Genomic DNA, 24711 nt, shown 5'->3' with positions numbered 1-24711 from the left:
GTAGAAGTCTACACGTAGACATATATTTTTATTTCTGTTTGGTATGAACTTTATAAGCAACCACCAAACTGTTTTCCAAAGTTGTTTGTACCATTTTCCATTCGTACCAGCAGTGTGGCCAAGTTCCAGCTACTCTACAATTTTCTCAATATTTGACGCATTGGTCTTTCTAAGTAGAGCCATTGTATTGGATGCACAATAGTACATCATTATCATTTTAATTTCTATTTTCCTGGTGATACATGGTGTGGAACATCTTTTCATAAGCTTTTGGCTATTTGTATATCTTATTTTAGGAGGCACCTGTTGAAATATGTTCCCCCTTTTTTAAAAATCAGGTTGTCTTCTTATTACTGCATTGTAAGAGTTCTTGATATTCTAGATACAACTCCTTTGTCAGATGTGTGCATTGCAAATATTTTCTCCCAATCTGTGGCTTGCCTTTCTCTTTTCTTAATGGTATTTTCCACAGAGCAAAATATTTAAATTTTAATAAAGTCCATGAATTATTTTTTGAAATGTCAAAAAAAAAAAACCCACAAAAAAGAATGAGATTAAACAGTGATTAGTGCAGTTTTTATACCGAATGCATACAATATTTCAATTCCTTGGAAATTGTCAACTGTGTGTTAATTAGAGTATTGGATTAAACAAAGCACCCCTTTTTCTTATTGCCTTGGATAACAGAATTTGCTATATTTATGTGTCCTCATGCAGTGACTCTGAAAGTCATCTTAAACCCTTTTCCCCTTTTAAAGAAACTTAATTGAGAAATGTAGAGAAAAAAGAATACATCAGATTTCTGCTGACCATTTATACCAGAAAACCTTTTCCCTAAATGAGTAATCTATAAAAGTCTGTCAAGAGTTATAATGAAAGCATATATGGAGTGCTTACTACTATCAGGCACCATGTGCTAAATGGATTCTTTCATTTAGTTCTTACAACAATGACCCTATGAATTGGTCACCATTGTTGTTTCCACTTTATGGATAAAGAAACTTTTCAAGTTCACTGAACTGAATGGAGAGCTAGGATCTAAACTCTAGCTATATATGTGCCTATATGCTTTATTTTTTTTTAAAGACTTATTTATTTATTTTAGAGATGGCAAGAAGGGCAGTGGGAGAGAGAGTCTTAAGCAGACTCCACACTGAGCATGGAGCCTGACTCGGGGCTCGATCCCACAACCCTGAGATCAGGAGCTGAGCTGAAACCAAGAGTCAAATGCTTAATGGACTGCACCACCCAGGTGCCCCTGTGCCTATTGCTTTAACTACCACCCACCCTTTACTCATTCTGCGAGTTTTCTTTGGGGCATTAAAAGAGATGTATTATGTGTCGGTCATAACGTAGCAATGTAACTAAATTGTTGTACTCTAAGATTATTTACTACCCAATCTGTATTCTGATTTCCCAACATGTCCCCCAATATATTTTAACACCAATATTTAATCCCTATTAATAGCACGTTTGATGCTATTAGTAGGCCTATAATAACCAGCTATTACATGGCAACCACATATTTTAATTTTTAAATAGCTTTTATAGTGCTGTCTCATCATCCTTATTTAGGCATTTGTTGGTTTGGAGGGTGAACTTTTTGAGAGCTTTGACTATTTCATTTCAACCTCAAAATGAATTTTTCTAATGTAGAGACTTCATTTTTAAACTCACACTTGCCAAAATTCTTAAGTAAAAAACTAGAAGATTCTGGTATTGAACCTTCTAACTCTCTGGCAAGGTAGAGCTCAAAGGACAAGAATCTGGAAGGCTGGAGAGAAGTTGCTAAGGGAGACAAAGGCTGTCCCTCATAAATAAGAAATTTTGCTGAGTCACAGCTGTCCTGCATTTTCAGAAAAAAGAATGAGAATTAGTGGAGCCATGCGGATGCGAGATCTCTGTACCTCACAGAGCTGACTTCTAGGAAGGGGTGGTGCATTTTCAACATGGGGTTCGGAGGGGTGTTATGGCACATTAGCACCATGAGCACTGACGACTGAATATGGCTTTGTTCTTAGGCTCTGCAGTTACATCCTCCACAGGTATTCTAATGGTTGTCCTGCAGGAAAATGTCTGAGTAGAGTTGCAGAAGACAATTAAAGGACATGCAGTAGGACCTCTTCTTTGTTACTTTGTGCTTTAAAAATTAAATAAAGTCAAGTAAACATCTTTCTTTCTCCTCTTCAGTTTCCTGAAGCAAAAAACAACAAAGAAATTAAGCGGTTTGGAAAAAAAAATTCCTTTGTTTTACATTAATTACTGAACTGAAATCACAAAATTATGACCTTTCTTCCCTTAATAATTTGTATCGGTGGGAATACTTAGGTTGTAAAACAACTTTGGGGAGAATGGTGTACTATGTAAACAGGACATCTACTACCTTCTGTAAGCGCATCATTCATTCCTAGGGCCAGGGCACATATTTTGTCAAAATAACTAGAGCCTAACCTACCTCTCCCAGGCAGGTTTGGAGTAGGAGAGGGAGTGGAGGAAGAAGGGGGGGCGCCTCCAGAGTCAGTAATTTTGCCCACTGATCCCAGCCAGGGCAAGTTAATCCCTGGAAAAAAATGGTACAGACCTCTTCCCAGCTATAGTCCTCTTATCCTCCTACTCCATCCTGCCCTTGTCTCCATACCTCTTTTTAGAGTTCCCGAAAGGATGTGGTTGGAGGGGAGGAAATTGTAGAGAAGTGAGTGGAAAACAGCGATTCAACACTCAGCATGAGGTGTGGGTCAGAAAGCTCCTTGGGTTAACCTTACCCATTTTCTAGTCTTATTGCTTCCACTTGTTAATTAAGTGACCTTGGAGAAGTACCCCCCTTGTCCTCATCTGAAAAGTCAAAGGTTGGGATTAGAGCTAGATGATCTTTGAATGCCTTTTAAGACCCGACAACTGGGACTCTCTTTTGTAATTCTTTGGTATAGCTTGCACTTGCTTCATCCAAGACAATGCAAAGCAGTGTGTGCTTTTTGTAGGGGTCTGTTGAAAAATATCCAGGCACCTTCCTTTTAAAACAACTCCCATTCCTACACTCATAGCGTTCTTTAAAAACAGGTATGAGGACTGGTTGGTCAGAATAATGTGCTTCTAGAAATATCTGGTGGCAGGAAGGCCACCGATTGATCAAATGCACTACTTCTTTCTCCTTAAGGACTACATATTGGCCAGAGTATGACTCCATATGCTTTCCTTCTTTCCTTGCCTCCTTTGTTTTTTTTTTTAACAGGCTTTAATACACATTCTTTTTCTTTCTTTTTTTTTAAGATTTTATTTATTTGAGAGAGAGAGAGAGTGAGAGATCACAAGCATGGGGGAGGGGTAGAGGGAGAAACAGATTCCCCGCTGAGCTGGGAGCCTGGTGCAGGACTCCATCCCGGGGTCCTGGGATCGTGACCTGAGCCAAAGGCAGATGCTTAACTGACTGAGCCACCCAGGCGCCCCACTTATTTCTCTTGTATAAAACGGTGGCGGCCACAGCTGGAGCCAGGGTCCTCTGCCCAAGATGGGCAGTGAATTCCTGATAGGGAGACTTAGTGAACTGTCTCTTTCCAGAGGTCGGGATGAGATAGCTGTAGGTCTTGGAAATGGCATCAAAAGTGGCCTTGGCAAAGTTGCCCAGGGTGGCAGTTCAGCCCCTGGCCGAGGTGTAGCACTGGTCACTACTGGCCATCATCAGAAGCCCCTTGGTCACAGGGCCTGAGACAACCCCCCAGGGGCAGGGATGAGGCGCACCAGCACAGAGCCACAGCAGCGGGTCACTTTGGGTGGGACAGTGTGGTGCTTGCCAACCGTATTCCCCCAGTAGCCTCGCTGCACAGGGATGATGGAAAGCTTGGCCAGGAGGATGACCCCACGGATGGCAGTGGCCACCTGCCTGGAGCACTAACACCCTGAGGTATCCATTGTGATCTCCAGTGGCAACAAATGTCTTGAACCCGGTCTACTGACCAGCACAGGGCTGCTTTTGCACAGGCATCCTCTTCAAAACCTCATCCTCAAGGGATGCCCCCAGGAAAAAAGTCAGTGACCTCAGATTCCTTGATGGGGAAGAAGAGGAGACGGATCTCCTCCAGGCACTTGATCTTCATGTCCTTGAGCAGGTGGCCCCGCTAGGTGACAGGGATCCACTCCTTGTCCTCAGTCTTGCCTCCGCCAGCTCTGCAGTCCTGGCCTCGGCCCTGCCAGGGGCCCCCACTATGGTGGAGACCTCAGCCGGGATGCTGCTGCCACCCATTCCAGGTTCCCAAGTCCCTCCAGGGCCCTCCCCCAGCACCAGTGTCATACATTTGGTGTTTTCTCGGAGAAGAAGCTACTTTCCTTTCTTTAAGCCTGATCCCAGCTAGTTCACTCTTCATCAGGACTGCGGATGAAACTATACTAAAGGTGAAGTAAGCTTCTCTTTCAAGACAGGAGAGTGAGGCTATGTGCACTTGCCTCCCTGCTAAGATTCCCCTGGATTAAAAATAAACAAGTAGGAAAAAAAGTGTGTGAGGGGAAAGGGTAGAAGCCAATGGAGTGGAGATTAAAAAAAAAAATGTCTGAAAGATAGAAAGGTAAAAGGGGAAGATTATGGTTGGATTAGGCAGAAAGTACCACAGGCTAGAATATACAAGATAAAATGGCAATTAGAAACTTGAGAAAAAGCAAATTCTGAACAATGAAGTCATAGGCCACACATGAAGCAAACTACATCCAGGCATGAATACAAGCAGTTAACAGAGTGGAAGAAAAGGCAATCCATTTGACCTTGATGCTAGAAATAGCCTAATTTGAGAGACCCAGGGGTTATAACACTGGGTTCATGGAAAATGTCATCCTAGCATATTAATATTAAACAATGTTCATATCGATCATAAAATACATGCAGCATATTGGCTTGTTTCCATTATTTTATATTTTAATAAATGTATTTTTAAAACAGTTTTAGACTCACAGAAAAATGTAAAGATAATAGAGAGTTCCCCTATTATTAGCATCTTATGTAAGTATTATCCATTTGTTATAATGAATGAATGTTGATACATTATCATTAACTAAAGTTCATGTTTTATCAGATTTCCTTACTTTTTTCCTAATGTCTTCTATTCCAATTACATTTAGTCATCCTGTCTCCCTAGGCTCCACTTGACTATAATAGTTTTTCAGGCTCTCCTTGTTTCTGATGACCTTGATAAGCTTGAGGAGTACTGGTCACGTATTTTGTAGAATGTCCCTCATTGGGGATTTGTCTAATGTTTTCCTTATGATTAGATTAGGGTTATGGGTTTTGCAGGGAACACCACAAAGATCGGCCATTTTTGTCACATCAAACCAAGGGTACATACTATCAACATGACTTATCGACTTATCACTCTTACTGACCTTGATAACCTGGTTGAGGTAGTGTTTGCCAGGTATCTCCAATGTAAAGTTACCCGCTCCCCCATCACACTGTACTCTTTGGAAGAAAGTAGATAGGCTTTTAACTTCTTTTTCTTTTTTTTTTAAGATTTTATTTATTTATTTGTCAGAGAGAGAGAGAGAGCACAAGCAGGGGGAATGGCAGGCAGAGGGAGAAGCAGGCTCCCCGCTGAGCAGGGAGCCCGACATGGGGCTTGATCCCAGGACTCTGGGATCATGACCTGAGCTGAAGTCAGACGCTTAACCGACTGAGCCACCCAGGCGCCCCCAGGCTTTTAACTTCTAAAGTCAACCTGCAGACAAAGTAGAAAAGAATATTTTGTGGTTGCAGTACAGAATGTAAATATTGACAACTTTGTTGGTGGTAAAGTGGTGCTGACAACAATGAAAGGCAGAGGAAAAGTGGAGCAATGGGAAGAGGGGGGCAATACCTTCATTTTATAGAAGAGGAAACGCACAGATACTCTATTAAAAGAAATAGAAATTAGAGTCCTTATTTGAAAACATAAAAGTTTAGTTCTAATAGAAGAAATAAAAAGCTACCATTGCTATTGAAATTTGGAAGACAAGGATAGTATGAGATACATGCTTATTTTCAAACTGTGGAATCAATTGATATTCACTAAAGTTGGTAATCTAAGAAGAGAGATAATAGAGTGCAGTGGAAGGAAACACCAAATGATCTCACCCTGGATGAAACCAGAGTTTTCACCTGTAGAGGGGACCGGAGCTAAGCAAGGAGAAGAGGAAAGGCTGTTGCTTTGCACTGGAAGTTCTTTTATACTATTGCATTTGCTACCATGTGCACAAATTGTTTGCTTTAAAACCAGAGATGATGTGTAGGGTGGTGCCAGGACTCGTACTAGACCACCTAATATGACCCCTTTTGCTAACCCACCTTCGGTGATCCAAACCAACCAGCCATTCACACAAACCACGCTACCACGTGGTGTTTTGTTGAGGCAGGAACGTTACTTCTGAGAAAGTAAAAGGGTAATCTTAGGTCTTTGATTTGTAGGAAAGGCATTACAAAAAAAAAAAAAAAAAAAAAAAAAACCCTCCTTTTGTTTCCCTTGAAATAAGGATTAGGAAGATTTCAGTTGCAAAAGGGAAATTGCCTGAAAGATGCATCAACTCTTTCTTGTTGAAAAGTATTGGCAATCAGAGGAAATCCTCTGTGTGTTTCCTGTGTTTAGCATTTATACAACATGTTTCAGTTTAAAAGCCCTTTACTGTCATTAGTTAATTACCTCCCAAGGGCTGCAGGGTAGTTACAGGGAATACTGGAACCAAGCCAGGTTTTAGAGCTGTAAGATGTACAAGTGTCTCTACCAGCCCCATTTCAGATGTAGTTGTTACACCATTTCCCACACATGGATCAATTGGTTAATGTGTGGTTACTCAATCTCTAAAGTTCCTTTTCTAAACTTGACATCTTCTCAATAAGTACAAGTTACTGAACCAGAAGTGAACTTATCCCAATAGCATCTCTTGTAAGTATCTTGAAAATCAACAGTGGTAGTGGTTTTAAGTCTATCTTTAAATAAGAATCTCCAAAGTGAAGCCTAAATACTGGCACTTATTAATAGTGCCCTGGATGATTCTAGAGTAGAGCCAGGCTTGAGAACCACTGACTTAAATGGCCAATCAAAGCGCCTTCCCTTATCCCCAACAATAATTATATCTACAAAGAAAATGAAATACAACATTTGGCTAAGGAGAACTATGGTTAATAGATGTTACATCTTGTTTTGTATCAGATATATATTTTACATTATAAAAATGCTAAAGGGGTGCCCAGGTGACTCAGTTGGTAAGTGTCCAACTCTTGGTTTTGGCTCAGGTTGTGATCTCAGGGTCGTGAGATCAAGCCCTGCATTGGGCTCTGTGCTCAGTGCAGTCTGCTTAGAAGTCTCTCTTTCTCCCTCTCCCTCTGCCCCTCCTCACCCAAATAAATAAACAAATCTTTAAAAAAAAAAGTGCTAAAGAAATTTGGAGAATATAGAAGAGTAAGTATGTATGCCTCTGAGTATGTAAACAGTTATCACAAAAAGAATCACTGTTCATGTTTCACAATTTTTCTTTCCATTTTATCTCTATGCTTTGTCTTTTAAAAAATTACTGGCATTGCTGTTATCAGATTCCATAAACAATTTTGTATCTTGTTTTTCAAGTTTACCATTATAGTAAACATTTCCCACTGTTCTGTGTTTTAAAAGATCATCTCTAAAAACAAATCTACTGAAATGAGGCAAACAGGGAAATTTATATCCACAATTGACCCAAAATAGAAATTCAGGTACTTTCAGAGAAGAGGTCCCCAGGAATATTCTCTACCCCATGTGCATTTAGAACACTTCAGACCAGCAGGAACTAGATTGAAAGACACATGCTCCATTTCTGTAGTCAAACCTTGACTATATTTGGTGTGTGGTGCCCTCTACTGGGTGTCCTAGGACTGTGCCCTCTTTCTGTTTGTAAACTATATGTGTTGGCAAGGACCCCAAAGAAGGGGGTTAGATCGCATGTGTACATGTCTGAATTTTGTTTGTATTTGTTGTTTGTATTTTTATTTACATCTGTTTCCCTAATATAGAATTGAAGCTATTTAAATACAGGAGCTGACTGTGGGTCTGTTTCTTTCTTATTCATCCAGCAACATTTTAGAGTCTACCATGTGCCAGGTACGGTGCTACCAGGCTGGGGACACAAAGATGAGATCTTCACCTTCAAGTGGCTCATTAGCTAGTGGGAGTGTCACAGCCAGGTGGGATAACCTACTCACTAAGTCCTGGACAGTCCAACGGGAGAACTTGATTCCATGTAGACGCTTGTTCTCCTCTCTCTAGGAAAATCATCCTCTTCAATTAACCATGCAGAGACACGTGTAGCAGAGCCAGGAAGAAAGGGGACACCTTCCTAGCAGGGCAGATCTACCAAATCAATTCTGGCAATCAGTGGGGTTGACAGATGTCATAGCTTGTTCTCAATTTATTTAGAAAATTAAAATTTATGGTGGACTAAACACATTAAGAAGATAAAATGAGTGACAATAATTCAGAGGTTTAATTGAGCTCCTAGAAGGGAATAAACATCATTTTCTAGAATGTATACTTTATATAATACATACCTAAGGAAGGAAGGTAACTCTTACATTTTGCAGGGTTTTTTTTAATAGAGGGAGGGAAGAGAGAGGTGGGGAAAGGAGCAGAGGAAGAGGGAGAGAGAGAATCTTAAGCAGGCTCCACACCCAGAGTGGAGCCCAACGTGGGGCTGGATCTCATGACCCTGAGATCATGACCTGAGCCAAAATCAAGAGTGGGTCACTTAACTGACTGAGCCACCCAGTCACCCCATACATTTTGAAAGCACTTTTGCATTTGGAATTTTACTTTGCTTTTTGGGGGAAGGAAATGCATGTGAAACTGAGTTCTTCTAATCTGAGGAAGGCCTAAAGCACAGGACAAAGTGGGGGAATCTCTAAAGCATTCATGATCACTTCTTTACTACATACTCTCTTTACATTATGTACAATTATGCAAGATGATCTGTAGATTGGCAAAATCTCTCTTTTTTTAACCTGAGCACCTTGATGATGACATTGGGTCTACAAGGTTGGCTCCATATGGCACTAGACCTAAGCATGACTATATAATATTTGTCACGAATATGGAACCAGGAATTGTTCGTTGTGCAGTCTTAGACAAGTAACTTAATTTTTCTCTTTAATTTCCCTCATTTGGAAAGGATATAACCTAGCTCATTGTAAGGAGGAGAACTAAGGCATGTAAAAACATCCATCAAAATACTTGGCACACAATAGCTGCTCAGCAGAGCGTGATTGAGATGCATTGTGGGCTCTGGAGCCAGGCTGCTTGGGTTTGAATCTTGGCTCTACTCTCTTTTTCAGTGGTGTGACCTTGGGCAAGTAACTTTGCCTTTCTGGGCCTCAGTTTACTTATCGGTAAAGTGGGGGCAACAGTACTACCTAATATCATAGTCATCTTAGGCAGATAAAATGAGTTAATACATATAAAGGGCTTTGGACCATTTATTAATATATAGGGCTTACTAGAATTTAATTATTATTTTATTTTATTTTAAAGATTTTATTTATTTATTTGACAGAAAGAGACACAGCGAGAGAGGGAACACAAGCAGAGGGAGTGGGAGAGGGAGAAGCAGGCTTCCTGCGGAGCAGGGAGCCCGATGCGGGGCTCGATCCCAGGACCCTGGGACCATGACCCAGGCCGAAGGTAGACGCTTAACGACTGAGCCACCCAGGTGCCCCTAAAAGTTAATTATTATTTTAATGCTATTCCTTTTAGCTTTGAGAGACACCTGCATCTTTTTGAAGTTGCATATTAAAGTCAGAGACAGACATCTTCTCCTATGCATAAAACACATCCGTTCGGTGCTATCAACACCAACTGTTTTCAGCAGCTTTCTATTGTTATGGTTCTGTAACCAGCTCTCCTTTGGTAAGTCCTCAGAGCCCACAGTAAGAATTACTTTGTTTATGTTAAGTTTGGCTGCTTTGCTTTATGACAGTCCTTTTTAGTTCTTGACCTCCCTAAGTATTTATGAATTCCCTAAAGAACATGGGGAGGAAGAAAGAGTTATTTGGAGCAAATTAGGAAAGCATTGTGAAATTAGGACTCCCCTTTGTAAACCTCCTGTCACTTACTCTCCAAAATAATCATAGGCTGCTGTGGTTTTTTGCAGATGATGCTCTGGACATTTAGTTTCAGTCTCATTAGGTCTTTTCTTCAGTGGTGATGTGCTACCTACAGGCCACATAAATAGGGTACAAAGAAGGGTCTCCAAAGAGTCTGAACAAAGAGGTAGACAAGGCTATAACTAACTAACTCACTACAACCAAGAATCCAACTGTGCTAACCGCTATTAAGGTGACATAGAGGGAAGGGTCTTCTAACTAAGAGCTTAGGGAGAGGTTTAAAAAGAGGCCACAAATAAAAATAAAATCTTTAAAAAAAAAAAAAAAAAAAAGGGACGCCTGGGTGGCTCAGTCGTTAAGCGTCTGCCTTCGGCTCGGGTCATGATCCCAGGGTCCTGGGATCGAGTCCCGCATCGGGCTCCCTGCTCCTTGGGAGCCTGCTTCTCCCTCTGCCTCTCTCTCTCTCTCTGTCTCTCATGAATAAATAAAAATAAAATCTTTAAAAATAAAAAAAAAAAAAAAGAGGCCACAAGATTATTGAACCTTGAAGAATGGCAAGAAGGAGAAGGAATGCAATAGAAGCAGAGAGAACAAGGTGAGCAGGGGCTTGTAAAAACGCATGGCTTGTCTGGGGAGCAGCAGATGATCCCATGTTGTTGGAGTAGGAGGTATGTAGGTGGGGGCTTAGGAGACGAGGAACAGGGGCCCCTGGTTCTTCAGGGGGTCCACTCACCCAGCTCTTCTCAGGTTCTGGGGAAGGGGATGATGGGGCTTCTCTGACAGCTCCCTCAGGATCGGGTCTTAGGTGTAGCCCCCCCATTTCCTCCTTCTCCCTGCAGGCTTCTCTTGGCCTCAGCCCATATATCCCTTTAACCTCTGCACTTAGAAAGCCATATTCTTCTCTCTTTTCCAATAGGCTTTGCTGGTGTGGTGTTGACTAACCTGCTGCCTATTGCGAAATGAATGGAGGATGGAATGGCCTAAGACTTTGTACAAAACACTGGCCCCTCGGGATAAAAATCTAAGCCTAAGCAAGTGGGAACAGGCCCAGGAGCATGGCTAGTTTCTGGGGAATAGGAAAGAGATGACAATGAAGGAAGAAAATGATGTTTGGCACATAGCTGTGCTCAATCAATATTCGTTTGATACAGGAATTAAGGGATGACTTGATGGACTGTCAGGTATTGCAAGGTGTCTCAGGTCTTGTGGGGTAACTCAGGTATTGCCCCCTCCGTCAGAAACTTCCTATTTGGGAAAGAGGAAGGAAGGGGAGAAGATATCTGTGTATTCTGGCTCTCCATGCATTTGTGCTGAGGCCAGATTTCTTCTGGAGTTAGGAGTTCCTTGACTGGTAGTTTTCTCTTTCAGGAGAGAAAGAAGTGTGTGTGTGTGTACGCATGCATGTGCGCACACATGCACATAATACAGAAATACAAATAGTGACCCAATTATTTATTTCCTTACACTCATGACAAGACCTGACTACCACAGGCTACAAACCATTCCTTTGCCAAGATGCCAAGAAAAAAGTTAAAAACGTCAAGAGAGCTCAGTTTGATTTGGTAAACTTAATGTGCTCAGCACTTAGGATACAAAGAAGACTTGGTTCTAATCTCAAAGGGCTTTCAATATGGGTAGACATAAAGCCAAACAGAGTATTTAATGCAAGGGAGACAGTGCTCTAACAGAGGTTAGCTCAGGGCCTTGCTGCTGCAAGTATGCTTTGACCAGCTGCCGCAGCTTCTCCCGGAAAACCTGTGAGAAACGCAGACTCTCTGCCTCCAACCCAGACTGACTGAATGTGAATCTGGGCTTTAATGAGATTGCTAGGTGAATCATATGCACATTAATATTTGAGAAGTACTGGCCTAGGCTGCGGGGATGGCATGTGGGAGTGTTTCTTAAGGAAGTAAATCCTGAGCTATGTTTTGAGAATGAGTAGGATTCACCGGGTGGTTTAAGAAGCAGACAGAACAGCGTAAGTAAAAGTTTAGTGGCATGAAGAAGCGTAGGGATGTTTGGGGACTTAAAATTGCTCACCAAAAGGGAGAGAGCACGGGAGAGGAGGGAGAAACGGAGGAAGATGGCAGGTTAGGCAGTGGCCAGATCCTGCTGCACATGCTCTAGGTTACGGAGCTTTGCCCTGACCTAATCCATAATAGAGACCCATGATGACATGTTCAGATTCGTGTTTAGAACACTGCAGCCCTGAGAAGCCTGAGAAGGTCAAGGTCAAAGGGCAGAGAAATTATTTAGGAAGCTACAGCAATAGTGTGGGAGAAAGAGAATGAGAGTAGTGCAGTGGGAATGGAGAAAAGGGAACAAGTTTAAGACGTTTTAAGAGGTAATAAGCCGATGAAAGACTTCAGTGTGGACGGGGGAGGGAGGAGAAGCCTGTGTCTTGACTAGATGAATCGTGCAGGCTTCCGGCTAGGATTAGTGGGTGGTTGCTCATGACACCACTAAAAGAGATGAAAGAATAAGGATGAGCAGGTTTGAGGAAGGAAATTATGAGTTCAGTTTTCAACATGTTCAGCTCAGGTGAATAGAAAACATGTATAGGAGGGGGGGAAAAAAAGAAGAAAACAAGAGTGGAGAACTGGGTGAATCAATAGGGGTGGAGAAGGAAAGCGATGAGGAAGAAACAATGCCCTGTCAAGGTTTGGGGCTACAATAATACATATGGTGTATCCGTGAATTTTTCCTCTAGTCCTATCTCCACAGGCTGCCGTCTTGGAACTTGGTTCCAGCAACTGAGCAGACCCCAGAGAAGAGAAAATGGTTTTGATTCATGGTTTCCTATCCTGTGATGAACTCATTGTTGACACTATTTGCTCTACTAAAATAATAATAATAATAATAACCTGGAGTTAAGCTGCTGCAGGGTCAGAACGAACAATTGTCTTTTTCCATATTGCCTTGTGGGGTGAATAATTTTGCCCACTTCCCCAACACTACTTCCCAAGTGGCAAGACGACAATACCAATATGTGTGGGGGTTTGCGTATGGTCGTTCTTCAAGTTCTGGACGACTTCTGCCACAAATCTTCTCCGTCTTTGAACTTTTACAGCCCCTTTATTTTGCACCTTAAAATTCAGAAATTGGTAATAGCTTGTCTTGGATCATTCCCATAATTATTTCCTATTCAGCAATCTGTTCTCCGCGGCTCACACAGTTGTAAAAATCGTCCGGGACTTCTGCGTCTCCACAGCAAAACAGTCCACAAGTACTTTTAACATTTTCTGTACAGTCGTCACCAGCCAATAAAAAGCAAAAGGTCGGCACGTGGTTTATTAGTTTGGGCAGGAGGAAGGTATTCCAACCCGATCCTTTCGCTCTTGCCAGGATCAAACATGGCGGGCCTCAGCCAGAATTTCCCGAACACCCAGTTCGCTTTCCCGTGACCCTAGTCAGTCTTTGGCGCTCCTTTTTCCACCTTCCTTCCTCCTCTGCGGCTCCAAGAGGGTCAGCACCCCGGAGCGTGACAGCGGACCTGCTTCCCGCCCCCACCCGAGGGCCCGCCCACCAGCCGGCGTCAACCAATCGCAGGCCGCGCTGCGCCGGCTGGCAGCGCCGGCCGGCCCCGCCCCTCAGCCTCACTGTGGCCTGCGGCTGCCGGGCCGGTAGCGCCGCTTTCGGTCGCGCGGACTGGTGGTGTGGAACCGCGGGTCCCGGGTGTTCGCCGCCGGCCACAGCTCATCCCAGCGCCGCCGAGCCTGTGAGCCCCGAACCTCCGCCATGGACTTCGAGGACGGTAAGCAGAGCCTTTGGCTGGTCGCCGCGGCGGGCGGGAGGCAGGGTGGCCGCCCCGGGGGTCTGTTTACGGTCTCAAGATGGCCGTGTGGGCTTTGTTCTGCGGGCCCGGAGGCCGCCCGCCCGCCGCGGGCCCAGTGCCCGGAATCGGCCTGTGTGGGGACCCGCGGCGCCCTGTCGCGCCCGTCCGGCGCCCGCTGCCGCCGGGGACCTGGGAGTTCCGTGCCGGCCTCGGTGCGGGGAAGGGCGCGCCCAGAGCACCACGGCCTCCGGACTCGGGCCCCGGACTCGCGCTCCAGACTCGCCCCGGCCGCCGTGCGTGGAAATTGCCCCGACGCCTCCAACTCCCCGGGGTCGGGCAGAGGGGCGAGTGGGGCCTCCCCTGCCTCGTCTCGCATTCGCCCCACAGGGCGGCGACCCAGCTCGTCCGTTTAGTAAATCCTCCACCAGGTTGCTTCTTACCAGACCAATTTTCAGAGGCTCGTTCACAGTGGATGTTTCTTGTCTTAGTTTAAGCTGAGTTTAAAGGGCGTCTGTAAGTGACAAGTATAGGTAGATATCTGTACAGAATGGAAACTAAGATATTACCGGCTGGCAAACTGGGATGTTTATCCACCAAAATGACCTGGTCGTTAATCCCTAATTTGAAATACTTCTGTGAACCAAAGCATTTTTCCTCTGGATTGTGTATGGATGGGACTTAAGTTAGTCAGAATTCTGGCACAGCATCACATGCCCTTCAAATTCAGGTCTGTGCACAGCCGCTTGAGTTGGACTTACCGTTTAAATAAACTGTATTTCAGCAATACCTTTCAGTTGACTCTCACACTAGTTCTTTAAACCATTTTCACGGGCTCACAAAATAAAATTAATTTCATCTTCACCTTGTCTTCAAATCTTGCCTAACTTTTATAGGAATTGGTGTCAAGATAAAATGCGTCGGTAATGACAGCATTAGGGAGAGGTGAAGAAGGGTTTGAGTGATTAAACTGGACTTAATCCTGAGTAGCCAGACGTTTCTAATAAAACAGATTCACTAACTAGTTGTAAGTCCGAAACCCAACCAAAACCTGGTTTTCTTTAACATTGCATGTAGTGTGAGCCCAGCGTGTGAGTCTGACTAGATGATCTTTTGATCTTTGATTTGATTTCATGCCACAAAGAATTAAAGCTGCCAAATCTAAGTATGTGAAAGGGTACTAGAATAACCCTTTTGTGGATCCTTTTAAATTATTTTGAAATAGGGAGTTCAGCTCTCAAGACTAGCACACTGATGTTTTTGTTTGTTTTGGTTGGACTTTGACTCATTTTGATATAGATACCTTTTAAACTATGAATATTTGAAGTGCCAAAGCTAGGAATGAAACTTAAAAAAAATATATTATTGTATTTTCATGCCCAAGTTTGATGACAGTATCAACACCCATGGTACAGCGGGAGCTCCCTAGGTGGGGGGAGGGAACAATGGGAGTGGTGTCTCTGCCCCCGCCCCCCGCCCCCGCAGGAGAATCCATTTTCTGTAGAGACTTGAGAAACAATAATAAAACCTAGTGTGTTTGCTTTTATTGTCACCATGTGCCTACAATTCCAAACAGTGTCAGTAATAAAATTATAAACAGTGTCAGTGAGAAAATACTCCCCCCCTCTCTTGCTTCCTCTTAGCCTATACTGCTGTATTTGGGAGTGGAATTTGACTGACAATATGTCTGAATCTAATCCTATGTAGTGTAGCTGGATTCTCTTGTATCCGAGTGACCACTATATTAACTTCCTTTCTTTTACTGTTTATTAGTAAAATTAATTAAAGGATCTAACGATTGCCAAGTCAGTTTTGACGGAAATTGCCAGTATGGTTTTTGGTGATGCCATTTCCTGGATGGATATAGCACAGGCATACACATGCATATGTGCATATGCATTCTCCAATAAAATCTTGAAAACCTTAGAGAGCAAATAGGTAAAAGAACTATATTAACTTTGAAAAAATTATATGTTACATAGAATCAATTCTCAGATGGCCCTTTTTGCAATATTTGATACATAATTTAATCTGTCTGCTTTCCCTTTGTTACCCTGTATAAATCAGTACTGGATTCCTCGTTTGGCAATTATATATCAGGTGTTATAAGCTAATTTTTACATTATCATAATTTGGATGATAAACCTGCCTCTTGGGGAGATAGTGAAGAGGAAGAGATCTGTGTTTTCCCATATGAAATATTTGTAATTATTTATACCCCAATTTTGCAGATAAGTGAGTTAATGGCATTTTTAAAAATTGTGTTTCATTTGAATAGATGAGTATGTAATTTCAGATTTTTGCTAATATTGTACTAATTTCTTTCTGTTAAATGTGTCTTCATAGATTACACACACTCTGCTTGCAGAAATACTTATCAGGGCTTTAATGGTGAGTATCCTCTTTCGTTTGTTCTTAAATATGTTAAGGGAATGCATTTCAGTTTTTCTCCACATGCACATAAAGTAACAATGTAAAAAGCCAGTTCTACCTTGTTTCAGTCATTGTGTTGTCTCTTGATATATCACTGCTCTGTGTTAATGTTGTCATACTGTGTATAGTATTTGAATTAGGGAATTTGTGATCAGAAAAGTTAGGGCTATTCAGATTAGTTTGACTCTTTGTTTTATTTGAATTATGATTCCTTTAATTTATTCCAAAAGGCCTTGACTACATTCTGAGTGATGAGTTACAAGAAACTAGCTGAGTTATTTTTGCTGAATGAGAAGCTTTGGTATTGAATAATGTAGATTAAGTGGATTATTGGCTTGATTTTATATTCCTTCTAATGTAATGCATTTTGACCTTGTTTTTGAGGTCATTTGCTTTAATGTGTCGAAATGTGTTAGTATATAAAGAGCTGTCTAGAGGAGCACATGAAAAAGCCTGATTATTTATTGACTTAAGTGTGACGTTAGAGTTGTGACTACAGAGCTAGATAAAATCATAGGAGGTATGCAGAATACAATTGGATGTTGTTTTGATAGTTATTAAAGTTAAGACTCTGCCAGGCAGGATGATAACATAAAAAAGAACGTGGAACAATTCAGTGAGGTTAAAAAAAGGACCCCAGAGTGGAAGTAAATATCCTGATTGCCCGAGAAATGGAACAGAATATAATACATTCATAAAATAAAACTGAAGCAAATGTACTACTAAGTAAAGCTGTGCCATTTTATGAGAATAATTACTATCCAGTTAATTTCTTTGTATCATCTCTAAGAGTTTAGAGAAACTTTGTACTTCATATGGGCTAAAAAGGCTCAAGATATAGGAAGTGGTCAGTATATATTGAATGCTGAAGAATATAGTTGTTTGTTGTTGTTGTTGTTGTTGTTGTTTTTTAAGCTTTTATTTTTAAGTAATCTCTACACCCACCCTGCGGCTGGAACCTACAACCCTGAGATCAAGAGTTGCACGCTCTACCAACTGAGCTGTCCAGGCCCCCCTGAAGAATGCAGTTTTTTTTTGTTTTTTTTTTGTTTTTTTTTTAAGAATTTATTTATTCATTTGAGAGAAAGAGAGAGAGCACAAGTTGAGGGTGAGAGTTAAAAGGAGAGAGAGAAGCACACTGCCCTCTGAGCTGGGAACCCAGTGGGTGCCGGGCTCTATCCCAGGACCTGGAGATCAGGACCCAAGTCGAAGGCAGATGCTTAACCCACTGAGCCACCCAGGTGCCAAGAATACTGAGTGACATAATAAAATTAGCAAAGGAAGTTTGATTTGTATCCACACTTAGGTAGATTGAAAACTGGAAAGTTAGGAGTGCCTGGCTGGCTCAGTCAATTGGTAGAGCATGCGACTCTTGCTCTTGGGGTTGTAGGTTCAAGCCCCACGTTTGGTGTAGAGATTACTTAAAAATAAAATCTTTAAGTAGGAGGGGAAGAATGAAGGGGGGGAAATCGGAGGGGGAGACGAACCATGAGAGAAGATGGACTCTGAAAAACAAACTGAGGGTTCTAGAGGGGAGGGGGGTGGGAGGATGGGTTAGCCTGGTGATGGGTATTAAAGAGGGCACGTTCTACATGGAGCACTGGGTGTTATGCACAAACAATGAATCATGGAACACTACATTAAAAACTAATGATGTATGTATGGTGATTAACATAATGATAAAAAAAGTAAAAAAATTTTTTTCAAAAAAAAAATAAAATCTTTAAAAAAAAAAAGAAAACTGGAAAATTAGCTAAAAAACCATTTCATAAATTTAGGTGTTAGGACTTAAAGACCCTGAACTTGGGAGATGACAAAATTAATTTTTTTTTAAAGATTTTATTCATTTACTTGAGAGAGAGAGCAAGTAAGAGAGAGACCACGAGTGGGGGAGAGGGGCAGAAGGAGAGGGAGGAGTAGACTCCCCACTGACCAGGGAGCCTGACTTGGGGCTAGATCCCAGGACCCCAGGACAGTGACCTGAGCCAAAGGCAGATGCTTAACCGACTGAGCCACCCAGGCACCTGACAATAATAATTTTTAAAATATTAAGAAGTTTCTAGAGAAAATTAGCAGAACTTGCAAGCTGACTAGTAGTGAGTAGAAAATTGAGAAGGATGAATAAAAATGGGTCCAAGATTTTAAACTGGAATGAGTAGGACTAAAACTTTCACCAAAGAGAGAGATTTGGAATGATAGAAGGCTTCAGTTTCTAGTAGTGTTTATCAGAGAGTTGGACTTAATGTCTAAATATAGGACTTTGAAATGCAGAATCATACCAGGCCAGAAGTTTGTTTTCTTAATGTACAGTCATCATGCTATACATTATATCCCCATGACTTATTTTTTTATAACTGAATATTTGTACCTCTTGATTCCCTTTGCCCACCTCTACCCTCTCCTCTAGTAACCACCAATCTGTTCTCTGTATCAATAAGCTTGTGTGTTTTTTTTTTTTTTTTTTGGTTTGTTTAGATTCCATATACATGTGAAACCATACAGTATTTGTTTTTCTTTGTAACTTATTTCACTTAGCATAGTGCCCTCAGGGTCCATCAGTGTTGTTGCAAATGGTAAGATTCCATTCCTTTTTATGGCTGAGTCCTATTCCATTGTATATCTATACCCCATCTTCTTTATCTATTCATTCTTCAGTGGGCACTTAGGTTGTTTCCATATCTTAATTATTGTAAATAAAGCTGTAGTGAACGTGGGGATGCATATATTTTTTTGGATTAATGTTTTACTAATGTTATGACTTTCATTTTTTTCTCTTAATGTAAGTTCCAACATTGTGATTGTTAGATTCCCCTGGAGAGCTTTTTCAAAGTATATCTGTTCAGGTCATACTCTAGTCCTCTTGAATCTTAATTTTAGACAAGTGGTCCCTAGTTGTGCATGTTATGAAAAAGTACTCTGAATGATTTTGGAATGCACTGCTGGTTAAAGATCATTATTTGACATTATTTTGAGGTCTAGGTTATCTACATTTTATAAATGAGGAGCTTAATTTCAGAGATATAATTTGACTTCATTTAACAAATATTTCTTGAGTGAATGCTGTATATCAGATACTATTCTAGGAGCTGGCAATATAGCAGCCCATATTCTTGCCCTTGGGGGGAGCGTACAATCTAGTGGGATGAAATGGAAACTAAACAAGATAAAGAAGTAACATATATTGTATGTTAGATGGTAATAATTGCTTAGGAGAAAAACGACAGAGGGAAGGGGTGGTGGTGGTAGTAGTGGTGGTGTTGGTAGTATGTGTGTGTTTGTTGGGGAAGGACTTATTAAGGAGGTGACATTTGAGCACAGATTTGAGGAGGTGAGGATGCAAGCTATGGGGCTATCTAGAGGAAGAATGCTGTAGGCTTTAGAATATAAAAGATGTGTAGTTACCAAATGAAGCCATCAATACAATTCATTGTCAGCGTTGTATTTTTCAGTGACTGAGATGAACTAAAAGGTACTGGAAAACCTGTCAAGTTCCAAATTCCCTTCATACCATTTCTTGGAAGGAAGTTGTATTTGCATTGTTTCCATGTTTCCTTCCTGCTTCATAATAACTTCTTATATAAATAGCAGACAAAAGAGGGAGAGCATTCCAGATAGAGGGAAAGCAGGAATAAAGATAGGGTTGAGTGCATTGGGGTTCAGAGAGACTCATGAAGAATGGTTTTTTGTTTTTTGTTTTGTTTTGGGTTTTTTTTTTCTTTGTAAATAGGCTCCATGCCCAGCATGGAGCCCAACACGGGGCTTGAACTCATGATCCTGAGATCAAGACCTGGACGCTTAACTAACTGAGCCACTCAGGTTCTCCTAGACTTAAGAAGAATGTTTTGACTAGAGCAGATGATTTTTGCTGAACAGTCTTTTTTTTTTTTCTTTTTAAATATTTTATTTACTTACTTGACGGAGAGAGATAGCGAGAGCAGGAACACAAGCAGGGGGAGTGGGAGAGGGAGAAGCAGATCCCCCGCCGAGCAGGGAGCCTAATGCGGGCAGGGCTCCATCCCAGGACCCCAGGGATCATGACCTGAGCCGAAGGCAGATGCCCAACGACTAAGCCACCCAGGCGCCCCCGAACAGTCTTAAGACAAGGTTAGAATGGTAAGAGTTGTAGCCAGAGGCATTGAAAATCAAAGATAATTTGTTTATATCTAAGAGAGAGAATAGGAAATAAAGACCTGAAAGAGTGGAGGGATTGAGAGGTACAGATACAGAGGAAGAGCATTCCAGGCAGAGGCAGCAGCAGATGCAAAATGGGTATATACTTATTGTATTCTAGGGACAGCAAGGGGCCTGGTATACCTGGAGTGATAAGGGGGAATAGTAGATGATGAAGTTAAGAAGTGATGGGGTGAATTATATAGGGCAGGATTTCTCAACTTCAGCAGTATTGACATTTTGGACTAGATAATTCTCTGTTGTGGGGGATGTCTTGTGCATTTTAGACTGGTTAGCTGCATCCTTCGCTTTTGCACTAGATGTGAGCAGCACCTGCCCTTCAGTTTTGACAACCAAAAGTGCTTTCAGACATTGTCAAATGTCCCCTGGAGGGCAAAATTGTCCTTGGTTCAGAGCCACTGTATAGGGCCTTACAAATTATTTAAGGCTTTGGCTTTTACTTTGAGTAAGATGGGAAGCCATTGGAAGTTACTAAGCATTGAACATGATTTAAACTTAAACTTTAACAGAATTACTTTGGCTATTTTCTTCAGAATAAACAAAGGGAGCAAAAGTGGAAGCAGGAAAACCAGTTAGGAGGCTGTTGAAGTAATGTAAGTGAGAGATGCTGGTGGCCTGTAGCAGGATGCTGGAAGTATGGATATGGTGAAAAGTGGTCCTGTTCAAGACTTAGTGTCACACAACTCATTAATTATTTTGATCCTAAGTCAGTTGTTTTTTCCTATTATACTCCTCAGCTCCTTCCTTGTGATTTAATTGTAACTAGTTTTAATATTTGTTGAGCTTATTTGTATGATAGAGTGATTGAAACAATAGATTTGATTTAAAACATTAGGTCAGTTTTATTTTTGAGTGAATTAGTTTCATTTAATATTAATAGTAAAGGTATAATGTTATATTCTTACAGTTTTATTTTTAAAGTGATTTTTAAGTTCATTTGGTAACCTGGAAGAATATTGTTCATATATAAGTAGTCATCTTGTAGAATCTATATCCCTGTAATCACACTGATTACATACAGTATAAAGACTTTTCCTTCTTTCCTTTTTAATTAACTGAATAATAGCAGTACTATGAACAATAAGCCAAAGTCATTGCCATGTAAAGGTGGCTCTCTTAATTTTTGTGTACTCCGCAATGCCTGGCAAAAGGTGGGTGTTCAAGAAATATTAGTAATTTATGACTCCGTAGTGAAATAAAAACACACAGAATAAAAAACAAAAGGATTTAGTATCCAAATACAGCCTCTGTGAGCTCAAAATTGAAATCGGCAGAAATAACAAAATGCAAGACTTTTTACTTTGTGTACCTAACTGAACCTAACTCTTAAGATTATTATTATTTATATTTTAAAAAGATTTTATTTATTTATTCGTTTAGAGAAAGAGCACGTGAACAGTGGGAGGGGCAAAGGGTAGGGAGAGAGAATCCCAAGCAGACTCTGTGCTGAGTGCAGAGCACAAGGTGGGGCTCAGTCTCATGATCTTGAGATCATGACCGGCGGTGAAACCAAGCGTTGGATGCTTAACCTACTGAGCCACCTGAGCTGCCCCTTAAGATTATTTTTAATATGAGGCTTAGAAGAAGGCTTTTAAGTTTGAAATTTTTATTTTAATTTCAAAATTGCCCTCTATCTGTGATGATATGAGCATAAGTTACCAACTTTAAAGACAAATAATTGGCTCTTCTATTAGTCTAGAACTGTGTTGTCTAATATGGTCCATTATCCGCATCGAGCACTTGCAATGTAGACAGTTGAAATTGAGATATGTCGTAAATGTAAATTACATACCTCATAGAAAGTCTTAGTATGAAAAAAAAAGTAGAAGAGCTCATTAGTACTTTTTGCATATTGATAAACTTTTTGTGCTCTGTTATGCATATTGGTACGTACAAGTTTTATAAAATTCTAAATTTCACTTGAAAGATCAAATTTTATTATTGGCAGCACGTACTGTTACTTGTTTTCCTTGAACTGACAGTTTTACTTTGTTCATTTTTGAGAAAATGTCTGCCAAATGCTCAAGTCTGACAACCTTAGTTTTTGAATGTTGGTCTGTCTTTCTAGGAAAAATAGTCTTCCTTGTAAAAGTGGCTAATTCAGTTAACCAAGCACTTGCACAGTGGCTTTTCCTGGACAAAACTGTGCTACTTTGGTATGCAGCAAAATTGCTTTCTTTCTGTGTACTTTCTGTTTTACTAGAGAATATCAGAAAGAAAGTGTACTCAAAGGTGACGATTTAATAAAACTGATAATCCTGACTGCTTCATCAAGGACTTTTGTAAGTGGAGATGGCAGTGCTCTTTTATTATTTTTTTACCACGCGTGTGCCGTGTGGAGGACTGCATTGGCTGCTAGTACGGCTCGGTGCCACTGCCTTGATTTGTGCTGCGGCGCTCGCAGTTTTACCTACCATGCTTTTGCATCTTCAGTGCAAATGTCACCCTGTGAAAAAGGCACATAATGTTGTAGTATTATTTATGAAAATTGTTTGATCTTGTGGATCCCTGAAAGGGTCCTGGCAACTCCCAGTGGTGAACGGGCTATTCCTTGAGAACTGTGGCTCGGGGGTATAAGAGAATTAATAAAAATCAGACCCTGACCACAAGACTAGTGTACATTTAAGATGAGGCCACAAGTCTCAGAATGTAAGGCAGAGTATCATAAGCACCATATAAGAGCTACAGACTTGTAGATAGTTAGAAGAAAGAGATGATAATCAACTGAGACAGTATCACTAAAAGTGTTCTTGAAAAGGGTTAGTATTTGAAATGAACTTTAAAAGATGAGATTTCAAGAAGCAGATATTTGGGGTTTTAGAGGAGAGTGTTTCACGTAAAAGCAACAGCATAAAGCTGGAGGGGTGGATACTTACTGAACTTTGGGAAAATCATTTCATCTGTTTCGATTTTAGCTCCCTAATCTATAAAATAAGATTGAATTTTATCCTTAAATCTATAAAATAAGATTGCTTCCAGCTTTAAAGTTGCAAGATTCTGCATGGTATTTTTGTGAAGTTGTTGCTGTTGTCATTATTGTTGTTGTTAGGACCAGCAATATTGAAGTGATTGTAATTAAAATTTAGTGTTTAAAAAAATACAAATTAAGGTATTTGCTCTATGTATACTATTGTATTTATTAGTGCATAAAATTTGGGGAGGGTGGTAATAAAGGATTTTAAAGGACTTTATAGGACACATTCTAAATGGTTCTAAAATTTTTTCATTTTTAAAATCGTAGTAAATTCATTTTATTACCTCTTGTTGTATTTTTAATGTAAGAGGTTGGGATATAGGTGGAATTGCAGTGTAATAAAATATACTCAGTACCCTTAATGTATCAGAATTTTTTTTAGTGTTTTGAATTGCTAGAGTTCACATTCATTCGAGTATTTGAGGATTTAAATGTTTGTTGAGTTGTTATTATTTACAGGCGTAGTACCACAGATTAGCCCCCTACTCCATGATTTTACTTTTTAAAAATGTCTATTTCAGTTAATATATGAACAAATTGAAATTAGGCTAGTTGAAAATGTGGCTGCTTCTGGGTTTTTAGACATTTTGAGGACAGTTATTTGCAAAAACTATACTTAAAACAAAAATTTTTCTTTTTGACATTATTAAATGCTGACTTTTCTTGAGAGTAGGAATTATTTGTTACTGATTACATACTGTATCATTCCTAATACAGAACCTTAAAGGAGTACCCTAGTCAAATAAATGTTGGCTAAATTGAAAATAATTCTAACATAGAACTTTTTAGTTGATAATTTTTTTTTGAAAAATTAAGTTTTCTTAGCAAATCTGATTTTTCAGTAGATTATTCTGTGAGTTTTTTCCGTCCATGTCTAGTGTGAGTTTAGCTTAAATGTTATTGATGAATTATTATCTCAGATAACTGATATGAGTATCTCATGTTTTATGCAAAGATTCCCAAAGAGAATGGTATATCTTACTGACCTTTTGTTATTGACTCTATTTTAGGAATGGATCGTGATTATGGCCCCGGATCTTATGGAGGTCTGACATTCAAGGATATTTATCTAAAAATTCTTCTTTTGGGTGCCAGTAAAGGTGAGCATCATTTAATTTTTTTCTTTTTAAACTCTTTATAGGGATGGACCGTGACTATGGCCATGGATCCTATGGGGGTCAAAGATCCATGGACTCCTACCTAAACCAGTCATATGGCATGGACAATCACAGTGGTGGTGGTGGGGGTAGCAGGTAAATT

At 40.6% G+C, this 24711-nt stretch overlaps 1 protein-coding gene and 1 pseudogene across 1 annotated transcript; one reads left to right on the top strand and one right to left on the bottom strand.

Annotated features, from left to right (window-relative positions):
- The window catches only part of LOC116647037, a 35951-nt pseudogene extending 22130 nt beyond the window's left edge, over positions 1-13821 (bottom strand).
- On the top strand, positions 13693-24708 carry LOC116644506 (DBIRD complex subunit ZNF326-like). The gene is made up of 4 exons (XM_032424114.1): positions 13693-13835; positions 16200-16244; positions 24462-24497; positions 24593-24708. Exons 1-4 carry the CDS (start codon positions 13820-13822, stop codon positions 24706-24708), a joined length of 213 nt encoding a protein of 70 aa, XP_032280005.1. The 5' UTR covers positions 13693-13819.
- Positions 24709-24711: the final 3 nt, after the last annotated feature.

The sequence above is a fragment of the Phoca vitulina genome, unplaced genomic scaffold, assembly GCF_004348235.1.
Source record: "Phoca vitulina isolate PV1807 unplaced genomic scaffold, GSC_HSeal_1.0 scaffold2, whole genome shotgun sequence".
Lineage (NCBI taxonomy): Eukaryota > Metazoa > Chordata > Mammalia > Carnivora > Phocidae > Phoca > Phoca vitulina.
The sequence above is the reverse complement of the archived record's forward strand: the minus strand, read 5'-3'. Positions and strand labels throughout refer to the sequence as shown.

Coding starts and splice junctions, on each gene's coding strand:
- LOC116644506 (XM_032424114.1), top strand. Junction 16,245..24,461: donor TACTTATCAGGGCTTTAATG/GTGAGTATCCTC, acceptor ACTCTATTTTAG/GAATGGATCGTGATTATGGC. Junction 24,498..24,592: donor TGGCCCCGGATCTTATGGAG/GTCTGACATTCA, acceptor AACTCTTTATAG/GGATGGACCGTGACTATGGC.